At 33.5% G+C, this 15,856-nt stretch overlaps 4 protein-coding genes across 5 annotated transcripts; 3 read left to right on the top strand and 1 right to left on the bottom strand.

The window, feature by feature from the left end:
• The first annotated feature begins 1,306 nt into the window (after nt 1-1,306).
• On the top strand, nt 1,307-2,771 carry LOC124925451 (pentatricopeptide repeat-containing protein At5g56310-like). Its single transcript, XM_047465452.1, has one exon. It carries the CDS (start codon nt 1,337-1,339, stop codon nt 2,717-2,719), a length of 1,383 nt encoding a protein of 460 aa, XP_047321408.1. The 5' UTR covers nt 1,307-1,336; the 3' UTR covers nt 2,720-2,771.
• LOC124925450 (citrate synthase, glyoxysomal-like) lies at nt 2,687-7,849 on the bottom strand. Its single transcript, XM_047465451.1, has 13 exons — nt 7,576-7,849; nt 7,299-7,479; nt 7,092-7,177; nt 6,842-6,946; nt 6,121-6,183; nt 5,907-6,016; nt 4,834-4,953; nt 4,655-4,730; nt 4,362-4,435; nt 4,132-4,252; nt 3,696-3,793; nt 3,504-3,627; nt 2,687-2,950 (listed from the first exon to the last, which is right to left on the bottom strand). The coding sequence occupies exons 1-13, from the start codon at nt 7,816-7,818 to the stop codon at nt 2,819-2,821; spliced, it is 1,533 nt and encodes a 510-aa protein (XP_047321407.1). The 5' UTR covers nt 7,819-7,849; the 3' UTR covers nt 2,687-2,818.
• Nucleotides 7,850-8,821: 972 nt separating this feature from the next.
• Nucleotides 8,822-12,862, top strand: LOC124925699 (phosphopantothenate--cysteine ligase 1-like). Of its 2 annotated transcripts, XM_047465772.1 has the most exons (10): nt 8,822-9,009; nt 9,463-9,639; nt 9,736-9,843; nt 9,932-9,976; nt 10,118-10,203; nt 10,714-10,766; nt 10,842-10,901; nt 12,040-12,141; nt 12,279-12,398; nt 12,488-12,862. In XM_047465772.1, the coding sequence occupies exons 2-10, from the start codon at nt 9,482-9,484 to the stop codon at nt 12,719-12,721; spliced, it is 966 nt and encodes a 321-aa protein (XP_047321728.1). In that variant the 5' UTR covers nt 8,822-9,009; nt 9,463-9,481; the 3' UTR covers nt 12,722-12,862. The 2 variants fall into 2 exon arrangements, with proteins under 2 accessions (XP_047321728.1, XP_047321727.1); XM_047465771.1 differs by lacking the exons at nt 8,822-9,009; nt 9,463-9,639 and having other exon boundaries at nt 9,690-9,843.
• A 1,461-nt stretch (nt 12,863-14,323) lies between these two features.
• Nucleotides 14,324-15,331, top strand: LOC124924987. Its single transcript, XM_047464967.1, has one exon. The coding sequence runs from the start codon at nt 14,324-14,326 to the stop codon at nt 15,329-15,331; it is 1,008 nt and encodes a 335-aa protein (XP_047320923.1).
• The last annotated feature ends 525 nt before the right edge of the window (nt 15,332-15,856 follow it).

Raw genomic sequence — 15,856 nt, 5'->3', positions numbered from 1 at the left:
GATACGGCGTCAACCCTTAAACCATTGCATTAGCTCTTAACATTGGATTCTGACTGTACTTTAAGCTTTTAATCATCATAGGAATCAGTGCTTTCTTCGCGAGTATGTCTGTTGATAGCGCTGTGTCCTATCTGCTCAAGGAAAGCTGTCCAACTGAATGTGTAACGCATCAACGGCACGAATTACAGGGGGAAATTAATAGTACCCGATGACATTCAAGTATGGAAGAATTGAGCTTATTTATTTTTCTTAGTAACCTCCCATAAATCAACTATTTACACAATGTAACCATTTTATTTATTTATTTTGCTTCCAATCAAATAAGCACTATTATTTCTTAAAAACTATTTTAAACTATCAATATTTATATAACTAGGAAGATCTCCATGCGATGCACACGGATAAAAATATATTATTACAACGTTCTTCGTTCATTAAATTTGATGTTGAATTAAAAATATAAAGTGTTATTAGCCTAGTTGATTAAAGAGTTGTACTTGTTTTGTTAGGTTGCGAGTTTGAAACATACCTATATCATTTTTAATTTGATTTTTAATCGTTTTAAGTTTATGGGCGGGTCAACTTAGAATCCGACCCAAATATCCATTTACTCTCACATATATATCCAAATTAACCACAACTCTCGACCCGACAATCCAAATACTTTCAAAATTAAGCATTATATATATATATATAGATTAGTTAGTTAAAAAATTCAACTTATATTGTTAAAATGTTCTGCGTTTATCAAATTTGGTGTTGAATTAAAAATATAAAATGTTATTAGTCTAGTTGGTTAAAAAATTGTACTTGTTTGGTTAGGTTGCGAGTTTGAAATATACCTATAACATTTTTAATTTTATTTTTAACCGTTTTAAGTTTTTAGGCGGGTTCAACCCAGAATCCAATCCAAATATCTATTTACTCTCTCATATATATTCAAATTAACCACACATCTCTACCGGACAATTTTCAAAAATTAAAAATCATTATAATTATAATTATAATTATAATTATAATTATAATTATATATATATATATATTTGTTTAATATTAAAAATATTAAAAATATTAGAACTATAAAAACATCATTCAATAATTCTATAAAAATCATTTAAAATATCAATCAAATCACACAATAAATTATATTTCATCTTAATTATATTTGAAAATAACAATAAAGCTGGTTTGTTATAAATTCTTGTTTTTTTTAGTAGAAAACATTATTATTCTTATTAATAATTTATTGTATTTACTAAAAATATTTAGATTTATTTCAAAATAAACCAAATAGATGCGGCGGTATTTGTCCGGCACGCCGGAGCTACGCCGCAATATGACCGCGGCGGCGGAGGCGGTTCAGAGCTGTTTATCTCTCCTCCAGGACTGCGATTCCACCCCCAAACTCTCTCAGCTTCATAATCTTATCCTAAAATCAGGTTTCAAGAATAACTTGTTAATCCTCACCAAGTTCACATCTGCTTGCTCCAATCTGAACGCTCTCGATTACGCCTTGCGTTTTCTCTTCTCCCCGGACGCCGATTGTTCCGTCTACGATGCGTTTCTTTTCAATACCATCATCAGACCCTATGCTCAGTCATCCGACACTAAAACAAGGGCAGTTCATTATTTTAAGCTCATGCTCGATTATGGTGTAACGCCCGATCATTTCACCTTCCCATTTGTTCTGAAAGCTTGTGCTGGCATTGGCCAGCTGAATTTGGGGATGCAGGTCCATGGTTCGGTTTTGAAACTGGGTTTTGATCAGGACCTTCATGTAAGCAACACAATCATTCATATGTATTTTTGTTGTGGAAGGGAAGTTGAGCTTGCTTGTAAGGTGTTTGATGGAATGCCCAAGGCAGATTTTGTTACATGGAGTGCAATGATAGGTGGATATGCTCGGCTGGGGATGTCAGTTGAGGCAGTTGAATTGTTTAGGAAAATGCAGATTTCTAGGGTTCGCCCAGATGAAGTAACCATGATCTCAGTTGTGTCTGCTTGTACCGATTTAGGTTCACTGGAGATTGGGAAGTGGGTGGAGTTATATATCGAGAAAGAAGAGATTTTGAGAAGTGTTGAACTATGTAATGCATTGATATGTATGTTTTCGAAGTTGGGCGATTTGGACAGGGCATTGGAATTATTTAGGAGTATGAATGAAAGAACAATTGAATCTTGGACATCTGTGATTTCTGCCATGGCTAACAATGGTGGAGGTTTAGAAGCTATTTCTTTGTTTGATGAGATGAAAGAATCTGGCATTGCTCCAGATGATATTGCCTTTGTAGGTTTATTAACTGCTTGTAGCCATTCTGGTTTAGTTGAGGAAGGTAGGAAGTGGTTTGATTCAATGAAAAGGGTATATTCCATTGAACCGAAAATTCAGCATTATGGCTGCATGGTTGATATGTTATGTAGAGGTGGATTTGTAGAAGAAGCATATAGGTTTGTGAAGAAGATGCCTATTAAGGCGAACCCGATAATTTGGCGGACGCTTATTACAGCTTGTCAAGTTCATGGAAAGTTCAGACTCGGGGAAAGTATTGCAGAGCAGCTAATTACAAGTGAGCCGCTGAACGAGTCAAACTATGTATTGATTTCTAGTATTTATGTGAAAATGATGTGTTGGGAGAAGAATAGTCTGATAAGGGAATTTATGAATAAGAATGGAATGAGAAAAGTGCCAGGAAGCACTATGATTGAAATTGATAACTAATACACATTTGTCTAGCTGTTGAAAATTATAAATGTAACATTTTATTGCACAATCCTCTACAGTCATTTCTCTTAGCCAATTCTTCGTACCTAGACCACCTTAAGTGGCAGATCCAGCAAGCCGACGCCTTGCCGCATTTGAAACTGAAACCTGGCCTAGCCTGTCGACATCCGATGAAACTATCCTCTTCTTAATATCCATATAATGGCGCAACCATACCCCCTTGTACACCTATTTTGTAAAATAAAATTAGACAATGCCTTGTTTAATGAAGGAAACCAAATAATAACCTATTATCAATCACTCATCGTTCAAGTAATTAACTAAAATAGTCTTACTTTTATTTTTATAACATTTTAGTCAATTTAACCTAAATAACCCCAAATAATCTACTTCCTCATCGCAAACGAATTATTTGAAAAAATCCTACATCAAAGCTCTTTAAGTATGACAAGATAATCCTTATAATGGTTTACATATTCTCCTTAACATCCCAGAAAAAATAAGTGAGTTGTTTCTTCTTGTTGACTTTGACACCTTTCTTTTTAGGTTTTGTGGGCTCATGTCTTGTAATTTTTGTTATTAACTCATGATAATATATGATGTCTATATGTCATGACTTGTAATGGTTTTACCATTTGTTATTGAAAATTTTCACCATTTCAAAAAAGATAATAGTTAATGTATGCAAAATATCATTATAGTAACCAATTTCATTTACTGGTTTCTTGAGTAATACTAACACTAAATGTATTATTGAAAGTACTTTGTTTGATAAACTAACCTGTGCTGGCCTCATTATCTTTGTATCGGGATCATCTAGAGACTCCCGCCAATGTGCCAAATAGCCAGCCATGCGAGGGATGGCAATCAAAACAGGAAAGAACTCGGTTGGGAATCCCATTGCTCTGATTAATAACAATTATTTAAAATTCTCTTCCAAGATATATGTGAAAAAAGAGAAAGAATTTTGTACCTGTAAATTAAACCCGAGTAGAAATCAACATTTGGATATAGCTTCCTCTTTACAAAGTACTCATCTGATAGGGCCGCTTTCTCCAAAACGACGGCAACCTGTGTTCGTTGGTTACAAAGTTATCACATTTACTGCATCCATTTTTTCTTTTCAAAAGTTTATTTAGCCTGACCATGAACTTTGTAAATGAGTTAGGTCATGTAAAGTAAAAGAGAGTATTTGTGATAATAATCACCCCTTTTCATGTGATTCTCTCTTCGCTTTGGTATAAGATTAGTTTGGTTGTTCAACAACAATAAGAAAGACCTAGTACAATTGGAGACCAACTTTATCTTCATACAATAACTCTTAATTTCATTATATTATATTGGAAACACAATTTTTACCTTAGAATAAGCAAACATTAGAGGCCTTTCGTAATATATTAGTAACTAACCTCAATCAAAGGATCCCGATCAACAATGGGGAACACTTCTTCAGCTAACTTTCTTATGACCTTCGCTCTGGGATCATAGTTTTTGTAAACCCGATGCCCAAAACCAAACATCTTTCTCTTCCTATTAATAAATCAGATAAAAGGTAATCGCAACAGTTGCATGAGAATCCGGAAACAGGAATAAGAATTTTGTGTTCCTGTAAACAAGTCCAAACTATAACAGCATTCACCTGTTTTTTACACTTTCAATGAAATCCGGAATATTCTCAACTGTTCCAATCTCACTCAGCATTTTAAGCACTGCCTGTTACATCCAGTGAAAATTACCACCAATTACAAGCTTGTTTGATGTGGATTATTTGAATTTAATCCAAATAAATCACCTTTACATCATCAATCACTTCTTCAATCACATCATTCAACCAAAAAAAAACTAAATTACCATTACATCATTTTTTATAACATTTTAAAATATTAAATAATAAAGAATGTTTTAGTCATTTAACTCAAATAATCCACATACTTCATTTGCTCCACCATGTAGTGGACCATATAGTGCTCCAATTGCTCCAGCAAGAGCTGTGAACACATCCACTCCACTGCAAAAACAGAGAGTGGCATGTGATGCATGATGACTCAGTGCCAAGTAATCATCAATAAACAAGAAAATTACCTTCCTCGCACAAAAAAAAGATAACTTACCTGGATGCAAGGTGACTTGCAGCGGCTGTTGAGCAGTTCATTTCATGTTCAGCATGCAAAATAAAGAGAATATCCAAAACGCGTGCTAGTTGAGGGTTTGGTCTATAAGACCTATCAGCCCTGCAATCCAAGTGGGTAGATAGAAAATCAGTTACCATATAAGGGTTCGGTATACGAAAGCGAAAGAGAAATCGTTAATCATATATCCTGCAAAAGATTTCTTGGAAATCCATTCTAGAGAACAAACTGGTGATTCCAAAGCATGTCCTAACTATTGTGAGGTGTGATAGAGTTGTTTAAACTATCTAATAATACATGAAACCTTTTTTTATAATTGTATTTTCATAATTAAAATGATAATATAAGTGCTCTATATGTAAAAGTCAATAAGATAGTTCAAGTGAAAAAAGTCTTGCCTAAAAGATCAAAGGTCTCAAATTTGATAACCACTAAGAACACTCTAAGTTGAAATGGTAGTCATGCTAACTTCCTAAATAAATAAAAAAAGAGAAGGTAATCTTAGTTTCATTGGAATTCTAATTCTATTAAAATTTTGAATCTATAATGGCTAAGTTTAGCTTTTAAACATTTTTGTATATGCATACACAAAAATAATTAATCTAAAAATATTAGTTTGATGGTCACGTGTCCTCAATTGATTGAGGCTTCGGAACCCTAATCTTTGTTTCTTATCAGGCTGCTTGCTACCCATGTGCATACACCAACTCATATACTAGAGCACGAACAAAACAGCTCAAAAATAATATTCCATAAAGTTACCAAAGCCCACATCCACACACACATATTATAAGTGTTCAATCATACATTCATACCCAAGTTGAGACACTTTGGGACTTGTTTGATGTGGATCCTATCATCAATCAATTCTTCAATCATTCAACTCATCAATCAAATTGCCCTCAGTTTATTCTTTATAACATTTTAAATATTAAAAAAGGATATTTTGATCATTTACCCAAATAAATCATGACTTTTTACATCAAACAAGATTCTTAAAAAAGAATATCAAACAAGCCTGAGATTTTGTATATAGATAAAGGAGGAAAACATACAAAGAATCTAGCATGTATAAAAAGTTTTCCGAATAGGAAAGGTTGCTGGAGGGAAGAACAGGAGATCTTCCTGCCAACCGTAAGTATGCTGCTGCAGCAATAGTGGGTGCCTGAACATGTAATCATTTCATTATAACATGACAACAAGTGCAGAACTTACACAAATTATGAACACGATGGGTTTATAGTAATGAAAGTCAAGGAAATAACCAACCTTGCCCAGAATTCGAACAATTTGTTTATCTCTCAATTGTTTAGACATGTACATATCTTGGCCCTACCATCAACAAACAATAAATGGTCAAGAATCCTCAAGCAGCCGTAACAAATTGAATAGAATAGGTAGATCCTTATTCCTAAAACATTAACGAAAGTAAGACTACAAGATCCGAAAAGATGAAGCATCTATAATATTTCACAAAGCCCATGCACAAAAATTGAATGGAAGGTCATTTTTCTTCCTTTCAGAATGGGTATTATTTGTTCTATATCCGAGTTTCATCACATAGACAATATAATGCAATATATATATTGAAAACTGCAATTGAAGCATTAGTGATAAAATAAATACCTACAGATATTTATCAATTGGATTTAGATATTATTATTGAATTTGATTATTTATTAAGTATTTTCAACTCACTTATTCTAGTTGAATTATGGTTAGTTAGTTAGTTAGAACCATCTTTACTTGAGGAGCTAGCTCCATAAATAACTCCACCTTCCATTGTGTTGTCTTTCTCTTTGATTGACACTGAATATGTTTTGAGTTCATTTCTTCGCTTATATCCTACGATACCCGTTATAACGCTTAACTCTACTATTTATATTTCTTTGTTTGACGTCACAATATCTGCAGCACAATAAACATGTTACCAAACTATTCCTTCTGTACAAAAAGTCAGATATTTCCAGAAGTTTAATTATGGACTTACTCTAAGAGCAGGGTTCGCATCAGGATGAAAGACCGACAAAGCACTCATCGCACTGATTAAGACACCCATTGGGTGTGCATCATGAGGCATTGACTGTATGATATCCTGCACCACAGAGATTGATATTGTATTTCAGGAAATTGTAGTAAAAATACACTGCTTAAAGGTCTGTTTTTTTGTTTGTTATGTACACGTAAATTGCGAACATAAAATTCTAATTAAAGTTATATGACAGAGACAGAAATCGCACCAAAATTCCTTGTGGAACTGCTGAATGTTGAGAGACAATAAATTCCCAGTCTGCTAATTGATTCTCAGATGGTAAATTACCATACACTGTATGCAAAAAGGACAACATGCAGGCAACATAATTAAAGACTAGTTAGGAAAAGCTTTGAATAACAAGTAAAATTGAAATGAAAACTCTAATCATTTCCTGATTCGAGAAATCATTTACTTATCAGGTAGGCCACTTCCAAGAAGGAACTTCCCTCTGCTAACTCCTCAATTGGGTAACCCCTGTATCTGAGGATACCCTCATCACCATCATTGTAACATATTGATGACTGGACAGGAGCTGTGTTGAGGTAGCCTGGATCATAAAGTTTAATCCCCTTGTCATTCATTCCAGATGTTATCTGCAACACCCAACCAACCATCATCAATAAAGAAGAAAGAAAGAAATTGGGCCCATTATATTAAATCGTGAAATGTTTGATCTTAACTTCATCAACCTTTTTCAAATCGGTGGCTTTGACAGTTCCATCCTCGGAAACTGGGACCTGATACCTCTTGCCAGTCCGTTCATCGACGATCGTGAGTGAGCCCCTGAGGTTCGTCGGTGGAGCAGAAACGCAGGACGTCTCAAGGAAGGAGAAGAAGGCGTTGGAGTCCACTGAAGCAGCTGAGAGGTGAGCTGAGAGAACGGCCAACCGGCCTTGAGCAATCATTGAAGAAGAAAATTCGCATCTCTCCATCTTCTTCTTCTTTTTCTCTCTCTCACTCTTCCCAAAATCAACCCTGTAGCTGAATTTTTGGTCATCTATTTAGTAGCCATGTCCTTTTCTAGTTTAGTGTCAGTAAGAGTACAAAGGTGGTGGATATTCACATCTTCGTTCAAAGCTGTCGGACGACAACTATTACACATTATTAGGTGTGTTTTGCGGGGACATATGCTTAAATATTTTGTTGCCACATTTTTTTTATAATAAATATAAGTAATACAAAATTTGAAAACCATAATAATTTGCGAAATTTAACGAATTGACCCTAATAACTTTTTCAAATGAGTTGGTGACCAGCGCATAAATTATATTGTGCCGGTGATCACTTAAAATTTTTTGGACGAAATTGTCCCCGTTGCAAGACGCAACCGAATGCCTGTGAAAAGTCCTTTGCGAATGCATCTCGCGATTGCGTCTCGCGATTGCGTCTCACGAATGCATCTCGGGATTGCGTCTCGCGAATGCATCTCGCGATTGTGGACTTTTAAAAAAAAAAATTGCGTCTCTCGCAACCAGGATTGCGTCTCGTGATTTGTAGACTTTTCACATGACTTTCGGTTTCGTCTCGCGACAAGGAGAATTTCGTCAAAAAAAAATTATGAAGTGGTCACCGGCGCATTTAACTTTATGCGCTGATCACCAGCTCATTTACCCCCTATTATGAGGATCATTTCGTCAAATTTTTCAATAATTTTAAAAGTCAATTAAATATTATATGAAATAAAATTAAAATTAAAACAAATATATTTAGAAAAATGATTTTATAAAACATAAAACATATTTTTAAATAATAATTAATATTAAAAAAATCAGCAAACCTTTTTATAAATGAAATTAAAAGTCATTCTTAAAAAACTAAATAAATAAATATAAAATAATATTAATACAAATTGAAGTTTTAACATATAAATCATTTATAAAAATAAAAAAAAAGTTTTATAATATCCCACAGTCAACCCAAACAAGCTAAAAAGTCAAAATCCCTAAAGTTGTTTTCTATCATCTCCTTACTGCCCTTCTCCCTTTCAACAATGTGCCTCACTTCGCAGTGATTATCTCAAATCCCATTGACGCAGTAAGCTCCGGCGAAGGTGACCTTTCTATCTCCACGAGTGACTCACCTCCAGCCGACCAACACAAGTACTTGTACGCGAACAAATTGTGGTAAGTTCTATCTACATACATATGGAAATTTACATCTCCTTAGCGCCTCAATGTCCTGATTTTGAATGGAAATTCTTCTTATTTCGATATCCCTATATGTGTATTATACGTTTCTCATTATCGGTCTAATGGTGAAGAGAGTGTCAAACTTAGACCGAGGGACAAAACGGACGAACAACATATCTAAGTTAGTTAACTGGGTTGGCCGGAATCTATTGGGATATGATTGGATGTTATTTGTATAATCACAACATCAACTAATTATAATAATAATATTAAATGTTGTGACAAATACTTAATGATGAATGATTCTGTATTAAAATATTAATTGATTTGAGACACTTTATGTCTGTTATTCAGAATTTATTAGGGTAGTACAGTATTGTAGATATTTTTGTAATTCAGATCCATTTTTATTATTCCTAACTATCAACTTAGCATCTATTTGGCCAGTGTTTTCTAGGGGCTTTCCATGGATGTATTGAGCAATTCTGATGCTTCCCAGAATCTTAAGCATTCTGAAATTGAATCCTTCTTTGACTCAGCTCCACAGCTTAAAGACAGAGATGATATAGATAGAAGATTAGATGAATTCATCAAAAAGAATTCACAGTCATCTGGCAAGTTACTGTATTCGATCAAGATATTTTTTTTGTTAATGTGTCCGTGTTAAAATTTTGTTATAGACTGGGTTGGGTTTATGTCCACAGGTAACAACAGATCTAGTAGAGTAGTATGTGTGACATCTGGTGGTACAACAGTTCCTTTGGAAAAACGATGTGTTCGTTACATTGACAATTTCAGTTCTGGTCATAGAGGGGCGACATCGACTGAGTATATTTATGATTCTTCTTCGCAATTTCAAATCTGTTGTAGATATGAGGATTATTATGATCTCATTGAAATTTGTGATGAGTTTCAGGTACTTGTTGAAGGCTGGATATGCAGTCATCTTTCTCAATCGTAGGTCAGTACAGTCTCTTGCTTTATCTGTCGTCTACATCCTTTATTTATTTGTAGTTACTCATAAGAAAGAAGAGAAATGTGAATGAATCTAAAAATATTTCTTTTCTGCCGTTAGCATAACAAATGAATGTTGGTTTTGCAGGGGAACCTGCCAGCCATTTTGTACATCTCTTCCTGAAGATCCGTTGCTCAGCTGCTTTGAAATAGACAAGGAGCAGAATCTACAAGGTTTGTACTATGGTTGTGATTCTGATCCTACATGATTTGATATAGCTAGTAACTACCTCAGGTGGAGTTGCTGGATTTTTAGTTTGTATTTGGGAATTTGGTTCTCGCTCCACACACACACACATATATATATAAAATGATAAAATAAAATATTGCATGTTGAACTATGGAAAATGCTGCATTTTGATATCTGAAAGTAAATTCTACAGACATAACCTACAATAATAAAATATTGGACACATTTTATCCAATGTTGAACAATTTAAAGCAGAGTGAATACCTCTTATGGTATTTGTTGGTTCGTCTCTCTTGTTACTAGATAGCTGTCAGAAAATGGTCGTCAAATTCCTTGTTGTGCAGAAACATAGAGATAGATTTAATTCTTTAATAATATAGCAATTGCTTTGACTAAGTATTTTCTATAATCAAGTTTTTTCATAATATACTGTTCCTTAATAAAACTGTTTCTCTTATCTTGATTAAAGGACTAAACTCTACCTCATGTTCTAGTGCTGGGGTCACAGTCTGAAGCAGTGATGAGGGCTGTTGGGGAACATCGTGCTGTAATAATCTAATCTGGACACGAGTTTTTAACTTTGCTCCATATTGAATCACATCTTGGTATCCCTATATTGCAGGCCACTGATCAAGGCCTCTTGTTGAAGATTCCATTTACTACTATATTTGAATATTTACAGGTTAGCTTTATTTGTCATGTAAAGTCTCCTAATCTCTGATTTAGAATGGGTTTGATAAGACAACTTATCCCTTAATCTAAATGATTAAGTGCTTATTTAAGGTAAATTCATTAATAATTGGTACTTAAATAATTTAATTATTTAGATTATTTATAGATTCAGCTCAAGCTAAGTAAAAAGTTTTAAGCTATAAAAGTTTACTTAGTTTGAGAAGTTATGAATGATTTTAACTGGGTAATCTAGTAAGATTGTTCAAAATGCAACTTTAACCCTGAAATATATCAATTTACTAGGGTAAAATAGTTTTTAAGTATTTTCAAGACATTAGTTCTATATTTTATCAAATCAACTTACATATCAGGTACTTACAATTTAGATATTTTTATTTGGTTTATTCAACAGTTATTTGTCAAATACTTGTCTCATTCGGCACTTAAGATTTAGTATTCAACACTTAATTTTCAGTTTATCAAACATAGACTTCGTCTGAAGCAATTTTGTCTCGAATCTTATACCTCTAATCTATGGGTTTCAACAATTATATAAGGATATCATGAGTTTATGAAATTGAAGTATGCTTCTTGAAAGAACTATTTGGAGGTAGGTTTTGTTTGAGCCTCACATGTTATAGACAAAAACTAAATTATGTTATCAATGCAACACCTAACATTAGCCTCATCTAGATTTTTTTTTTCTGAATCAGATGCAGCCACGTTTGAAAATTAAGCTTAGTCCGAGACATTCTTATTTTTGTTTCTGCATCCGAATCCAAATACAGAAACAAATTATAAAAAGTGTTTCTGCAATTGTGTGTTCTCCTTCCGATCAGCACTCACAAAGTGGACAAAAGAAACGAATGAAAAAGTTACCCAACAAACCCAGTATGACAAAAAAAGAAAAGACTAAAACCTATCTGCTAAACAAATAACCAAAGGCCGAGAGATAATTAACAAATTCTCATGATGTGTTCACTTTCCCCATACATATATGTTGTATATTTTTCTGTCAATGAAATGCAAATGCATTGATATATGCTTGCAAGCCACTTCAACACTATAGTTATTCTGATTGGAGAAAAAAGTACATCTCATGATCTTTGATTATTATTTTTAGAGTTGTTTCAAATTTCTTTGGACAGATGTTGCAGTTGACTGCAATGTCAATGAAGACTCTTGGTACACATGCAATGTTTTATTTGGCAGCTGCAGTTTCCGACTTCTATGTACCATGGGAGAGCATGGTATCCTTCAATTTCATGATACTTCAGTAATTGTAAAATTCTGTTTCCTTTTGTATTTGTGTTGAACATTTCTGTAATTCGAAAAAGAGAAAAAAAAGAAAAGAAAGTATGCTGAATATTCTGTTACTCTACTGCAGGTAGAGCACAAAATTCAGTCAGCACCTGGTCCTTTCGATATGCGACTTGTTCAAGTTCCAAAAATGCTTTCCGTGCTCAGGAACTATTGGGCTCCCATGGCCTACTGTGTATCATTTAAGGTCACCTCTCCTGATATTAACACTTATAATGGTTTCAAATTATGGAATTTATTTTGTTTTGATATCCCATGCTAAAATTTGGATGACAGTTAGAGACAGATTCAAAGATTCTGTTGGAGAAAGCAGAGATGGCTTTGAAGAAGTATGAGATGAATGCTGTTGTTGCAAACGAGCTTACAACACGCAAAGAAGAGGTTGTTTTGGTGACAAGTAATGAAAGGATTAAAGTCCACAGAGACAATACACAACCTGATGCTGTTGTGGAATGTCCATTGATCAAACTATTGGTCGAGAACCATTCAGCTTATATTTCTACGAGGTAAGTTATGTACAACTCTGGACTCAAATAATGTCTGTGTATGTGTTATTTATTATACTGAAATCGTCTTTGGTTTAGTATAAAATATAATTTCTTAAGTGAAATTATGTGTAACATTTACACGAAATAAATGAATGATTTCAATCCTTTGCTCTGTCTACATTTGTTGCATTTTTGTACTGTAATATCATCACTTGGGTAGTTTTGGCTTTGAGAGAATATTGTTTCATGAGATTCATGGACTGATGAGTAAGTGCCTATATAAGGCAAATTACTCTCTTATGTTCTTTTTTGAATTTATTCTATTTTATGACTACCAACTTTAGCGTTTTTTTTATGGAAAATTAGTGATACTATTAACTCATACACCCACCATTTTTTTTTAAAATGTTACGATTAAGGGTGTAATGGTTCTGTTCAATCCGTTTATACATCGAAATGTCGAAAGAAAGTCTCAAAGTATATTAGTCGCTTCGATTTTGTCGGAAAAGAATATTGTTAAATAATACCATTATACAACAAAAAATTATTGTCCTAAAAAATTAACTGTGATAATAATATTAAAAAACTACATATAAATTAGTATGTGTAAATATTTTTTCATACAAAATAAAAAAAAAAAGACTTTTTTGTATTATTATTATTTTTTAAACATCTATTCTAGTTCAATGTTACAAAATTATACATTTTTATAAATTTTAACTACTTTAGATAGGTTTAGTATAACGAATTAAAAAATTTGATTGGTTTTCTTTAGGGATATAATTGTGTCGAGCCTAACAGTGTTAGGCTTAAGCTCGACTTGTCTAGTATATATTCGAACTTGAGCTTTTCTTGTATAAATTTAGTTGAGCTCACGAGATGATTGATTCGTTTAAAAGATGGTTTACTTGATAGTATAGTTAAATTTATAAATTCAACAATAAAATGAATAAAACATTAAAATTAGAATTATAAATATACTTTTCAAATGATTTACAAATTATATTTAAACGATATTATAAATTAACGTGTTCGTTAGCCTATAAACGAACATGTTCACAAGCCCATAAACGAGCTTATAAACGAACATGAACTCGGCTATTTAAGACTAACGAACGAGCTTTTTGCTGAGCCGAGATTCGAATAGACTCGCGACCAGCTTTGTTAGTTTACCTCCCTAGTTTTCTTACTAAAATAACTCATATAACACAACAAAAATCCTCTTAATCAAACACAACATACTAGAAGATGTTCTTTGTGGTTTCAAACCAAAACATAATTCGTGAAATGCCATAAATAGAAGGATTAGAGAGAGTATAAATTTAGAACATCTCAAGTAAACGTGGCACCTTGTAATTACCTTTATTTAACTAGTGATGGGAATGAGAAGCAACTAATAACCCACCAAAAATGTTAAAAAAAATTCATTAGCCCTCTAAAATGATCTCAAACACTTTCATATGTTTTAACCGTTTCTCTATCTTTAACAATAAAAAAAAATCACCTATATATATATATTCAACCTACTCCATGTTCAATCCATCCTTTTGCTCGTCATCCAATTCACGGGTGACGAGCAAGATCGAAGAACTTGTTCCCCCGCAAATCAATCACACCTGCTTTAATGGCGAAGCAGTTAGAAATCAATGTCATCGCGGCTCGTGGTCTAGCCCAAGTCTCGAAACTTATGAAAACATATGTGGTTGCATGGATCGATCCAAACGAGAAGCTCACTACATCGATTGACCACAATGGAAATACCAATCCCACATGGAATTATCGTTTCATATTTCGCTCCGAAGACATGTCTCTTTCTTCCGATCATTCCACCGTAACCTTTGAGATATATAACATCTCGTTTCTACGTGACATACCTATTGGTGTAGTTTGTGTGCCTATCAATAGCCTTGTATCTTATACCAATACCAATAGGATGGAAAATGAAAATGTTATTATTCCTCTCCCAATCCAAAGCACATATGGTATTTTTCAAGGCACACTTTACATTGATATCAATTTCATTGACCTAAACATTATCAACATTGATTCTCCTTTAAGATCCAACGATCTAGACGAAGAAAAAGCTCAAAATAAGGATGGGAACAAGAAATCGGGACGTGAAGTGACTAAGAAAAAATCTATAAAAAGGCTCATATCATGGAGGTCTAAAAGCGATAAATCTATGTCTAAGCACTCGGAATCATCACTACGAACCGCTTCAAGTTCAATATTTAGTGGACCAATATTTGGTGGGTTAAGATTTATGAGGGCATGGTCTAAGAAAACTAGCGAGGCTAGATCGCCAACCTCATTCGTCGTAAGTCCATTGCCAACCGATGTGGCGTCGAAATTGGGAAAGGGTTGGTATTCATCATCATCATCAATTGGTAGTTCTATTCTAGAGAATTGGACATTGTTAGGCGATAGAGGAGAAGAAGATACCATTATTGAGACTCGAGATGATCAATGGAGGCCTAAGAAGTTTTCGAAAGAAAACAAACGAAAACCTCATAAGAACTCCTCATCCAAAGGTGGACAAGGATTGCTTTCGTGTTTTGGGAACTTGTGTGGGTATGATTGCAATATTATTTGCGGGTCAGGCAAGGGAAAAAAGAAGAAGAGAAAAAGCTAAGTAAACTATAGGTTTTTGACAAGCCTATAGGAGTTGTTTTTTGATTCTTCTAATGGAGTGTTCTAAACCTATGAAAATCATAAGGATTATTTTAATGTAAGATTTTTTTGTTCAATCTTATGTATGGAATGCTTATTGATTAAATAATAGGGAATTTGATAATTTTAATTGATGAATGAATTGATATCACATTATATCCATGTCAATTTCTGAGCATGCAGTATTTTTTTTTACATTGATTTTTGTAGTGGCATATTTTGATACTTTGATATTTGACATTCTCATGTTTTGGGATTTGTTTCTTATTATACAATCATTTGATTTCATCTTTTTTTTTTCGAGTTTTTTGAATATCTTAAAACCGAATTATGATCCGACTAATCGTGTCGACTCATTATTCTGGTTCATTATCCTTAACTATAAAGTTGTAATGATGTTTATGTGAGAAGATTTAAACTTCTAATCCAATTCTCAATCTCATTGAATAAACTAATTAAATTGAAGAAATTCTATATATAAATAAAA

This window comes from Impatiens glandulifera, chromosome 2, assembly GCF_907164915.1.
Source record: "Impatiens glandulifera chromosome 2, dImpGla2.1, whole genome shotgun sequence".
NCBI classification, from domain to species: domain Eukaryota; kingdom Viridiplantae; phylum Streptophyta; class Magnoliopsida; order Ericales; family Balsaminaceae; genus Impatiens; species Impatiens glandulifera.
This window is presented reverse-complemented; position numbering and strand designations above follow the sequence as displayed.

Excerpts from the sequence above, each read along its gene's own strand:
- LOC124925450 (XM_047465451.1), bottom strand. The coding sequence starts at position 7,818 with ATGGAGAGATGCGAATTTTCTTCTTCAATGATTGCTCAAGGCCGGTTG. Across the intron at positions 6,184-6,841 it reads ATGCGAACCCTGCTCTTAGA|GGCCAAGATATGTACATGTC; the intron begins GTAAGTCCATAA and ends TGTTGATGGTAG. Across the intron at positions 6,017-6,120 it reads TTGTTCGAATTCTGGGCAAG|GCACCCACTATTGCTGCAGC; the intron begins GTTGGTTATTTC and ends TTACATGTTCAG.
- LOC124925699 (XM_047465772.1), top strand. The coding sequence starts at position 9,482 with ATGGATGTATTGAGCAATTCTGATGCTTCCCAGAATCTTAAGCATTCT. Across the intron at positions 12,142-12,278 it reads ATGTACCATGGGAGAGCATG|GTAGAGCACAAAATTCAGTC; the intron begins GTATCCTTCAAT and ends ACTCTACTGCAG. Across the intron at positions 12,399-12,487 it reads CCTACTGTGTATCATTTAAG|TTAGAGACAGATTCAAAGAT; the intron begins GTCACCTCTCCT and ends TTTGGATGACAG.
- LOC124924987 (XM_047464967.1), top strand. The coding sequence starts at position 14,324 with ATGGCGAAGCAGTTAGAAATCAATGTCATCGCGGCTCGTGGTCTAGCC.
- LOC124925451 (XM_047465452.1), top strand. The coding sequence starts at position 1,337 with ATGACCGCGGCGGCGGAGGCGGTTCAGAGCTGTTTATCTCTCCTCCAG.